This window comes from Diplotaxodon limnothrissa, linkage group LG9 (assembly GCF_057381915.1).
Source record: "Diplotaxodon limnothrissa isolate DT_005_m linkage group LG9, D_limnothrissa_male_GT1.1, whole genome shotgun sequence".
Taxonomy (NCBI): Eukaryota; Metazoa; Chordata; class Actinopteri; order Cichliformes; family Cichlidae; genus Diplotaxodon; species Diplotaxodon limnothrissa.
In genome coordinates this window covers 6,348,416-6,360,517 of record NC_140604.1, presented here as the reverse complement: position 1 = coordinate 6,360,517, position 12,102 = coordinate 6,348,416, and the positions used below count along the sequence as shown (strand labels likewise).

At 40.9% G+C, this 12,102-nt stretch overlaps 1 protein-coding gene across 1 annotated transcript in view; it reads left to right on the top strand.

Annotated features, from left to right (window-relative positions):
- The window catches only part of cubn (cubilin (intrinsic factor-cobalamin receptor)), an 83,365-nt gene that overhangs the window by 24,827 nt on the left and 46,436 nt on the right, over positions 1–12,102 (top strand). The window contains exons 20-24 of the mRNA XM_085362601.1: positions 491–656; positions 1,324–1,549; positions 3,163–3,293; positions 4,788–4,977; positions 5,086–5,246. Of these exons, the coding sequence (XP_085218727.1) occupies positions 491–656; positions 1,324–1,549; positions 3,163–3,293; positions 4,788–4,977; positions 5,086–5,246 (874 nt within the window). The remainder of the gene's footprint in view (positions 1–490; positions 657–1,323; positions 1,550–3,162; positions 3,294–4,787; positions 4,978–5,085; positions 5,247–12,102) is intronic.

The window sequence follows — 12,102 nt, the reverse complement described above, 5'->3', positions numbered from 1 at the left end:
TTCCTCTGGGGGCCCATGTGGGGTGTCGTTCTCCATTCTCCAGGTGTAGGTGGGTTTTTTTTTTTGTTTAAATGATTTCAGATATGGGTTAAGGATTAGTGAGTGACCACATCTAACTCCATACATCAATACTTTGTGGTCTGCTGAGACTGCCTACTCCATTACACCATCTTACCTTAATTTCCTTTCTCAAGTTTTAAGTTCCAAAACAGCTGTATTTAACTTAAATGTTAAAAATTCACATCTGGTTACAGCTATCACATGTGTAAAGCTCAGTACCATAAATTGCTTTGAATAATTTTATGTTTTGTGGGTGGGTTTTTGTTTTGTTTTGTTTTTTTGGATATATGTGAGTAGTTCTCTCTGGTGGCACTGATGCAGTAATGCTTTTATATTTCACCTATAAATGTAACAGTGCTTGTGCGTTATTCATACTTGAACTCGTGGCAGTGGATCAGTTATATGAGCACATGCTTTGTCCTGTTTCTAGGTCAGGGATGGAGCCACGTCAAGCTCTCCTCTGCTGGGGACATTTTGTGGTGCTGAGATTCCCCCCAGGCTTCAGTCTACTCAGCGATCTATGTACATCAAATTCACCACTGACTCTTCTGTCAGCAACCACGGCTTTGAAGCAGCCTATGACTCTGCCATAGAGGGTGAGAGAAGTATCAATGTTCCTCATTGAGTAATCTTATAAGTGACAAATATAAGTGACAAATATTTTGCAGATCACCAGATATGATGGCAATTTGCTAAGCAGGTTTTCATCTCTTGGCTTTTGTAGGATTAGTTTTTTCTCAGTTTTTAAATTGATCTTTCTTAAAATGTATTGTTTGTTTTTTTGCTTAAAAAATGTATATTGTTTGTCTGGATGATATTTCTTTCCTTTTTGAAAAACCCCCCACTCAAAAACCCCACAAGAATTGACTGTGAGTAAACACAGATACTGACAGAAATGTGGAAATTTTGTAATCAAGTTCATTCACTGTAAATAAGATAAGATTTTATTAATTGTAATGTAAGCTCATGAATTTATTATAACCGAGTGTGTATTTGAAACTGCTGTTAACCAATTTAAGATAACTGATAAACTGACTTGTCCAGCATATGTATGTAAATACAGTCTGATATTTAGTAACAGCTAGCAGAAACCTTTAAACCTTTAAAGAAGGCACAGCAGCACACCTGCTCTTTTTAAACCTGCTTTTATTTTTTATTTTTACATGACATTAAGTTCCAATTGTTTCAGACCTGTCTTTAAGCTTTGAAAGCTCAAGCTCAAAAGTCTGTTGATCTCTAATTTGTTTTTTTTTCATATTCCAGGCTGTGGTGACACCTTGACCAGTCCTTCTGGCACCATTACAAGCCCTGGTCATCCCAGCAGCTACCCCCATGGTGCCAATTGCACCTGGTACATCAATGTTAGCCCAGGCAACCTGATTCGGCTGACATTTGAGTCATTCAACTTAGAGTACCATGCTAATTGTAACTTTGATTATCTGGAGGTCTACGACAACGGCACAGTGCAAACCGGAAACAAGATTGGAAGGTACACATGGACACCATGCACACACAACTGCACATATATGCACTCAACAACCACTTTGCATCAACATTTGTACACAAGTGTGCATGTTGATTTTATAATGATAATTATGATGATTGTATGATTCACACAGTTGCATATTTATACAGAAGAGGAATAAAATTATTAAAAATGTTAAAAGGTCATCTTGTCAAGCATATTCAACTAACTTGAGAACTCGCAAAAGTTGGTATTGGTCTTGGAAGTCATCCCAATTAAGCTAAATTGTTAGCTTCACAGTTAATTTAAAGAAGTAAGCCTGATTCATTCTTTGTTTTACATAGAGACAAATAAAAAGTCACAAAAAGGGGTACCATAAGTTGGGATGCTATGTAAAATGTGAATAAAAAGTTTTTTTGGGGGAAAAATCATTTTAGCAACAAAGGTCTGGGAAAGTTGCATGGTGGGACAGTCTCACCAGTATGGGTTGACTGAGTATAATGAAGAAAAAAAATGTATATAAAATACTGAGAGGCTTGTGTCAGTGGGAAAATTACTTCCCAAAACAATCTCAACCTTTTGTGCTTTAGTGTTATTCTAAATGCATGTCAGGCAGGAAAGGACCTAATCGCGGACTCAAACTCAAAGGAACAGCTTTATTGCTGAATAGCAAAACGATACAAAACTATACTGTTAAATGATAAACTGAACACACAGAGAGACACACAGGGAAACATAGCTGACACAAATTAACTAGACACACCGAACACGGGCACATGACTTTCACATTAAAACAGGAAGTGGGAGTGGAGGAGTGGCAGACTAGAGGGAGCGAGGGAACATGAGGGAGAGAGAGAAAGAGGGCAGACGTGATGGGCTGGGGAAACAGATAAACATGACGGAGTGAAACGAGGCACACGTACACGCATAAGCACAAACACAGAGAGGGAGACACAGAGGGCAAAGACATGGGGGAAATCCAATAAACAAATCTAAATCGAACCACCAGTAGAATAACTCTAGACTAACACAGAGGACCAAAACACAAATAATAATACAAAATGACAAAAACACAGAAAAAGGTAAACCGCTGGGTCACCAACCCAGGACTGTGACAATTCGACCCTTAAATCATTTTGTTCTCAACAAATTACCCTTTGTAGAAGAGAAGGAGGAGAATTCAAGGAAATCTTTGTATAAAAGGAAAGTAAAACAAGATTTTTGATGAATATATATTTCTTTCTTTTTCAGTAAAGGCCTCATGTTTTCAGTAACACAATGCCACAAAAATCAAAATGAGGATGTCTTCTTCCAGAAGAAGAATAATAATTTGTTATGAACTTTAATTTCAAAGGATGCTTTGTATGATTTGTCACTCCATGCATTGTTATGGATGTGTTGATTATCCAGCTACTATAACAATGCTGTTTTGTTTTGGTATTTTTACTTTACAGCTTTAAAAGAGGCTTGTTACTTTAAAATACTTTTTTTTATCCTGCTCATTCTGATTTGTAGAATGATGCAAACTACATTTAAGTTACAAAGCAATTAGGTTTGTAAAGGTTTGGATTGTTTTGTACATGCTGGTACAAGGTACAAGTATAAATTTGTCTACATGTTGCATTTTGTATGTGCAGGTACTGTGGTCGCTCAGTGCCTCCATCCATCACGAGTACTGACAACCAGCTGACCCTGCTATTTGTGTCTGACTCAAGTTTAAACACAGAAGGATTCTCTGCTAGCTATATCTCCATCAATGCCACCACAGGTACATGGTTATCTTTCCCAAAACAGAGCATAGAATTTTTAACACAGCTTTTCCAGACATCCTAGTTTTTATTGACATATTAAAAGTTTTGCAAACAAATGAAAAAATTTTTTTTCCCCACAATCAAAAACTACCAGGTTCAAAATTATTAGCTTCCTAATGCAAATTGTACCCTTTTTTGTTGGATAAGTGCCTAAAGTCTTTTGACACACATCTCTTGAGCAATCCCAGTCCATTTTTGTTTTTTTCACAAGGCTTCTGCCATTGACCTGGGTCTTCAGTTCATCCCACAGATGTTTGTTTTTTTTATTCACTTTGGTCTTCTGGAGGTGGTACGTTATGAATACCAATGTATGTTCTGGACCATTGTCATGTATCAAGATAAAGTGATGATGCAGGCTCAGTTTGGACATATCCTTGTTTCTTCTCGATTCCTTCCACCTTGAAGAGATTCCTAGATACACTGATAATACTCCTATCATTGTGTTTTACTGTGGGACGGGGGGTCTTTGGGAAGCACGCCTTTCCCTTCTTCCTTCAAAGAGCTAGTTGTTTGTCATCTAATCTAAGAACACACTTCTAGCATCTTTCTCCAGGTTTCCTGAGCATACTTCAGTCTGGCTTCAAGGTGTCTCTAAAACTGGACTTTTTCTTCATCTGCAACCCTGCAGTCCATTCCTGTGAAGAGTTCTACTCATTTCTTTATTTGAGACTACAATTCCTGACTTGGCCAAACCATTCATTGGTGTTCTGGAGTCTTTGAAATTGATTGCTGTCTATCTCTGCCAAGCTTGTTCTTTAGTTTACAGATGATACTTCCCCCTCCAGTTCTTGACACTTGAAATGCTGTGATAACTTTGTACATCTACTTCCTGCTTTGTGAGGGTTTGTGAAATAACTTCTGTAAGTGTAAAGTCTAAACTGATTTCTTGTGTTTTTTGGCAAAATATGTTTTGAAGTGACAGTTCAGCCCCTCCTCGTGATTTTACAAGCTTTAAGCATTAAAGAGTTGTACCACATCATTGCCCAGAAGTGCTTTATGCTATGGCTCAATAAAAGTCAGTTTTTCAGTGGACTTTGAATCTGGACCCTGGTAATTTATTTTCTAAAATAATTCTGTTATTGTGTGCAGACAGAAAGAATTTATGAAAATGATGTGCTGCATTAAAGAAGAACAGGGAAAAATTTGACAAGAACTTCAAAAACTTGACATAAATTTCATCGGGGGACTAATAACTTTTTTCTCATCTGTATATGGACATGGTGTTTTCAGTCACAGTGTATAAAATCAGACACCCAGTCATGCAGTCTGCCTGCACAAACATCGTTATAGAGAAAACATGTAATTAACTATATCAGTTTTAGAATTTAATCAAGAAAACGACATTTTAGGGATTTTTCCATGCTTCGCTGCTTTTTCTCATGCAAAAAATTATATTATATTCGGATTGTAATTTTTAAAAAATATTATTCCCCCCTTTTCTGTCTCAACAGACTGTGGCCAGACTTTCACCACCCCTACTGGGTCTTTCAGTTCACCCAACTACCCACAATATTACCCCAACAGTAGAGACTGCATCTTCAAGATAATTGTGGATGTTAATATGCAGATTATGCTGAACTTCACTGATTTTGAGTTGGAGGGGCTCCACCCTTCTTGCAGCTTTGATTTTGTGGAGATCAGGTGAGGAAAAAAATTTCTGCCTACTTGGAAGAAAACTGCTGTACAGTTTTATCCGTAATACTTTTTACTCAGACCACTGACATGTTGAACTTCCACTGTCTCAACTAGGGACGGGGGCTTTGAGACATCTCCCTTGATTGGTAAGTTCTGTGCCAATCAGCGGCCTCCAGTTCTGATGTCACACAGCAACCGTTTGTGGGTTCGATTCAAATCTGACACCTCAGTCACTCGTCCCGGTTTCATGGCTCACTGGGACGGAACACAAACTGGTGAGGTTCAATTATATGTGATACCAGTTTTTACTATTTCAGCTTTTCTTTATCAAGTTTAATTTTAAGTAAGTCTTTGACATTATGGGCTATAATTATTTTTTCATAATATACTATAATACTAATAGAATTAAAATGATAATACCACCAAATTCATGCATTTTGCCAGGACATCTGCACTTTTGCGACAAACATCTGTAAGTTACCTATTATTTCAGTGACACGTGTCAAAGGTTAGCAGCCATCTGGAAGTAGAGAAATGGCCAAGGCCAAGTTTCTAAGTGAATTTAAAAATTATAATTACAACTACTGGGTGAGAGCATTTCTAGAATTGCGGGTATTACTGGTCCTATTATTAGGGGTGCAACGATACTCGTATCGATATTGAACCGTTCGATACAGTGCTTTCGGTTCGGTACACATATGTATCGAACAATACAAAATTTGTAATTTATTTTATCAACTTTCCTTCTGACGATGCTGTCTGTGTGGAGCGCTCAGTGAATCTGCGTTCGACTACTCCGCCTAGGCTGCACTGTCGAGCGCAGATCCACTGAGCGCTCCACACAGACAGCATCGTCAGAAGGAAGAGCGCAGGGCAAGCTAGCGAGACAGAAGTTAAGCTCTCCTTGCAACATGGCAAATTGAACCTCCCCCACCCTCATTCAGGGGTCCGTTTTTTCGTACCTCGCTTACTACATCCAAGATCAAATGACACATCCAAGATCAAATCATCGCGCCAACTTTGAGCTCGCTATTCCGGTTCTCCGAACACACCTGTTGTTGACGATTAGTATAGCTGGATGAAGTAATGTGAGATCACTGGGTGGCTTAACAGGGGCGACGCATCGATAGTAGAAACATTGATCGGCAACCCTTTGATTGGTCGGCAAAAATGTCGAAGGAGCGTGCTCAGTATTTTTCGGCAGCAGAGCAAGAACTCTTGATTGAGGGATTTCAGGAGTTTCAGAGTTTAATTAAAACGCAAGGGAACACTGCAAAGGCTGCAAAAGCAAGGAGAGAGGGCTGGCAGAAAGTTGCTGACAAATCAAACTCGTAAGTAATTTAATAATAATAATAATAATAATGGATTGGATTTATATAGCGCTTTTCAAGGCACCCAAAGCGCTTTACAATGCCACTATTCATTCACTCTCACATTCACACACTGGTGGAAGCAGCTACGGTTGTAGCCACAGCTGCCCTGGGGCAGACTGACAGAAGCCAGGCTGCCATATCGCGCCATCGGCCCCTCTGGCCAACACCAGTAGGCGGTAGGGTAAATTTATTATATTATATTACATCATATCCTCTTTCACATTAGAGCCACAACAGGACCCACTAGAACATGGGAACAAGTAAAAGTGAAATATAAGAATATTCTACAGAATGGTAATATTTATCACTTATATTGCTTTTAGTCTCTTGAAAAGAGACCCTGAAATAATCTGTTTGTTTGTTCATAACAGCAACCAAGAAAAGGGCAGAGAAAAAAAAGACAGGTGGTGGTCCTGCACCCCCTCGTCAACAAGTTGGTTAAGTGAATAATACCCTCACGGGAAAATCGATATCTCTCTATGAGCACACTGTCGCGCTGAGCTAAAGGATCCTGTCTATCCCGCAATATACGCTGAATTCTGAAATCTTGCACCTTCCGCAATGGGTGGCTCGCGTATACGGACAGGACATGGCTGCGACAGACTTCCCAAATCCACCTTCGCTTTTATAGCCGTGGTCTCTCATCTTGATTACATGAAGTAATTTACTATTACTACTCTGAAATATGAATTACATCTGAAATAATCAAATACATGAAATAGAATGATTAATAGTACATTTCCCCTTTTTTAGGAAATGACCTGTATGTATCTGTATGGAATCAATAACAGAATCAAGTACTGCATTATCTTTAGTTACATTGATAATATTTATTTATGGAAAAACAGTGGAAAAATATCGCTGTTGCTTTCGTATAAATGAAGCGGACATACCTGAGTTCCCGCGATCTAATCCTGTTTACATAAAGTAAGCCTGCTCTTAAGCAGGTTTACGCTTACGGATCTGTTGCTATGACAGCAAGTCCCGGATGAGCTTCGGAGAACCGAACGATCCAAGATCACGCGAAATCGTCAACAATCAAATCCAGCTAACTTACTTAGCGAGGTACGAAGAACGGACCCCTGATCTGGCGTTTGGAATTATTTTGGTCTTCATGTGACGTATGACCCTGAAGGTAAGCGCGTCATGGACTAAAGTAAAACAGTATGTTGGATGTGCCACGCAATGCTCAATTACATGGGTGGGAACTAGTGTGTTAGTGCAGTTAGCTTGTTAACGTGTTGGCCGTCCAGCCCCACGCACGGGGCGATCAGGGGTAGCTCGTTAACGGAGATTTGCCGTGTTGTGGCGTTAACGTCATTTCAACGAGATTAACGCTGACAGCACTAGTGGGAACACAACGAATATGACTGAACATTTACGCCGACATCATCCTAGTGCAAAGACAAGTGGAAGCAGACAAAAACAACAAGCATGCATGCTACAAACTTTACCCGAGTCATTTAGACAGCCGTTAGCACATGATTCTCCTTATGGGGACCTGATATGTTTAATATTTCGGCGAGCTCAGACAAGGTGGAGACGTAGGTGTCGTTTGGTCTTGCTTCCCGTGAGCTAGCCAGGGAGCACAGCCGTTTATTGACATCTGCAGAAGAACACTGCCGCTAGCTAACTGCTCAGCGCGGCAACCGCACAGCAACAACAACAACAACACACAGGGCGCCCTCTGACCCCGGAAGGACACACCGTTGCAGCGAGAGGGCGTCACCCGTCACTATGGCAACATAAACAAAACATAACTGTACAAACAGAACCCCGAACAGCCCTGACCCGCTACATAGCCCCCACCTAAGGGGTCAGTCGTCCCCACACAAAGTCCTGCAAATGTCCAGGTGCCGAACAGCCCTGACCCGCTACAATATGCTGCTGAGAATACAGCCCAGAAGAAGCGTGTAGTATAGCTTTTATTTTGGAAAGAGCCATTTCTCTGTAATAAACTCTCTTTTCCAAAGATGAGTGATTCCTCAATCAGATACAGGGCTTGCAAAATCGCTAGCCCGACGTCCCGGGGCTAGCGATTTTTCCAGTCGGGCTACCAAAATCTATCTCTGCCCTGCCCGTCGGGCTATTGTAGGAAGGAAAAATATATGTCAATGCTTTTGCATTCTTTCGGAAATGTAGCTGGGTAATTATGTCATTGGCATCGATGAGCCGCTGTCAATATGTGACATATTGAAATCGCGTTTGAATTTGCGCTTGTTTTTTGCTTTCACTTTGCAATCGCGGGAACTGTGTATAGAGAGCGACAGCACTGATCTGTGAGTGATGATAATTTGCGCACCAATTCCTCTGACATCGTCTTATCAATCGTTAGCTTACTATGCAAACATGACAAGTGAAATCTCCCGCAGCAAGCTTAAACATATGAGAGGTTGTTATGTGTGTGTGTGTGTGTAAAAGCAGCAGGATATATATTTCAGTTCTGCTGAGCCAAATAAGACAGGTCAGGGTGAAGAAGTGAAAGCCAAAGAAAAGCTTACCACAAAACGGAAAAGTTATGACAAATCAGACTATAAGACAAAAAGAAAGTGCAGCTTTATGGTTTCATGGACAAAATAATTTCTGTGGCTGCGAAATGATGAGCTAAATAACCAGGGCTGCACATAAGTGGTCCGCAGGTGCGCATTCGCTGTAAAAAAAAAAACAAAAACGCGCACAAGATATGAAGTTGCAACGCGTGTTTGCATACATAAGATTTTCTGGAGGAGGACAGACATTTGTTTAGAACTCTTAAAGATGTCGAAGAAGCTCCTTTAAGCAATTACTTTGGTGTTCCTCCACCTCCAAAGAAATGTCAGAAGGAGTCCGAACCACAAAAGAAGCACGTATTCTCGGAAAAGTGGTTGCAGGAGGTGAGCTGGCTTCAAACAAATGATGAACGCACAGAGATGTGGTGCAGAATGTGCCGTGAAAATCCCACTCTAGCGGACAAAAACAGTGCTTTTTATATGGACGCAAACGCGCGTTGCAACTTCTTATCTGGTGCGCGTTAGAGCTGGGCGATATGAGATTTTTTCATATCACGATATGTTTTTTTCATTTCAGGCGATAACGATATCTATCACGATATAAGCCAAATAACTATATTTGTAAGATTTAAATGTGCCGTTGCTCACAAGTAAAATGTGAAATAATCAGCAGCTTGTTTTTATTTAAATATTTATTTCCCATAATAAGTTCAACAGGGTAGATGTACTTAAGGAACATGAGACTTTTTCAGATAGATAAAGGCAAATATTGCAAACTACACAAAAGGCAGCCGCTAAAGCGTTTAAGTTTCAAAATAGAACAAACGAAACAGACTAAATTGTCAATTCCACTTAGAAACAAAATATTAATTCTAAAAATAAATCTTAGTTTGTTTTACAGAAGAACAGACAAAACTGACTAACTTTTGTCAATATCAAATAAACTGAGAACTAAAAGGAAATTCTCAGTTACTTTAGTCTGACAAAAGCCGAATGACAAATTAGCGCTTCCAGTCAGAGACTGAGGCTACGTCCACACGTACACGGGTATTTTTGAAAACGGAGATTTTCCGTTTTCGTTTTAAAAATAATCCCGTCCACACATAAAGGGAGAAATGAAAGAAAACGCTGCTATGAACATGCCAAAGCAGCAGGTGGCGCTAGATTCCTAACCGTGCAGAAATGTTGGCCAATCAGAAGTCTAGAAGCCTCGGTGGGAAAAAGTAAACCAAGCTGGGGCATAGAAGCAGAACCGAGTCGTATGTGTGGACGGACAGTAACTGTGTGTATATGTAAGCATTTAAACACTGCAGAGAGTAGAATTAACAGTAACAGTATTGTAGAAATTCATTTCACCGAAACAATAACGTGGCGCACAGTGTGACGCATGCACCAGTTTACTGTATTTCCAGACTTGCTTTCGGCACAATTTACAGTGAACGCTACTCTGTTTTTTGTCAGACTTGAAATAGCCGAAATACCTTCACACTACGGAACTTCTATGGCTCTTCCGTTCGACAATCTCTCCGGCATTGGAACCATCATCTGTTTTCTCTTCGGTCACGCTCGGTTGATTTTTCTAGTCGGCACACTCATTTCCTCCATTACGCGCTGACTCCATTACCCGCTGGCTGCTTCCCAAACAAACACACGTGCGGCTTGGCACTTGTGCTGTATGTAACAAGTCACGCGACGTGACGCTGCGGCTGTGATTGGTTCGGCTCTGCGCTACTTAATTTGGATTGGCTGACCTTTTTTTTTTTTTTTTTTTTTTTTTTAAGAGGACAAGAACGGCGAGGTCTATCGCGATAGCTTAATTTCTCTATCGAGTAAAAGTTATATCGCGATACATATCGTTATCGTTCTATCGCCCAGCTCTAGTGCGCGTCTTTTATTTTGACAGCGAATGCGCACATGCGGACCACTTATGTGCACCCGTGTAAATAACATAATGTTCTGCCGGGTGTGTTTGTGGTATATTGTAATAAGCAGCAGCTATTACTACCTCCCACCAGTAGGTGGTACTGTGTTATTGTATGTGTTCTGAGCTTATGGAGTAAAAGTCTGGACCTCCACCATAGCCTCGTCTCAGTCCTCTGTGCTTGGTCTAAAGTTATTGTTGACCACAACCCACGCTACACGGGCAGTTGGAGCAACACTGCATAAAGTTACAACATGGTGTCAGAAGTCGGCAAGACCGTGTGAACAGGGACCGCGACGTGAGTAAGCTAGCCGTAGATTAGCTAACAGTAGCCATTGCTAACGGCATGGAGCAATTCAAGCCACCATCACCGCTACTGCTCACAGGCAATTTATCTGAGACCTGGCGCAGATGGGAACAAAGATTCGGACTGTATATGACTGCTACGGGTGCGTTGGAGAAGGATGAAAAGGTTAAAATAGCCATTCTTCTCCACACTATCGGCGAAGAAGCGCTTGAAGTGTACAACACGCTCACAGTGACCCCGACCGGAGACGCACTGACAATGGCGGACATTTTGAAAACGTTTAAGGAATACTGTAGTCCACGAAAGAACGTTGTTTTTGAACGCCACAAGTTCTGGTCATACCCAATGTCGGCGGATATAACAGTGGACAGATATGTCACGGAACTCCGTCAGAGAAGTAAAAGTTGTGAATTTGGGATCAATGAGGACGACATGATCAGGGATAAATTGGTGTTCAGCATAAGTGACGCAAGACTAAAAGAGAGATTGCTTCGTGACAACGACCTCACACTGCGCAAGACGATAGAAATATGCAGATCAGCAGAAGTGGCCAAGTCACAGATTCAGGCCATGCAGTCAATAACTGCAGCCCAAGACACGTCAGTGGACGCATTAAGAAAAATGCCAGGATACATTAAATCAGGACACAGTAAAAACAAACTGAGCAACGACAAACAAACAGTTTGTCACAAATGCGGCAACAAACACGCATTCCGACAGTGTCCAGCCTATGGGGCAACATGTCACAAGTGTGGGAAAAATAACCACTTCTCAAAAGTGTGCAGAGCTAGCGCAGAGAAGAGTAGACACTTCAAGAAAACAAAAACTATTAACAACATTGAAACTGATGGCGATTCACTATACATCGGCATGGTATCCAGCGACAAGCACAAGACTGGCAAATGGCATGAAAGTGTGACAATCGGAGACGTACCACTCACCTTCAAGCTAGACACAGGTGCGGACGCAAATGTGCTCCCCAGATCAGTTTATGACGAGTTACCAGATATGCCTCGGTTACAGCCCACAAAGACTGTACTC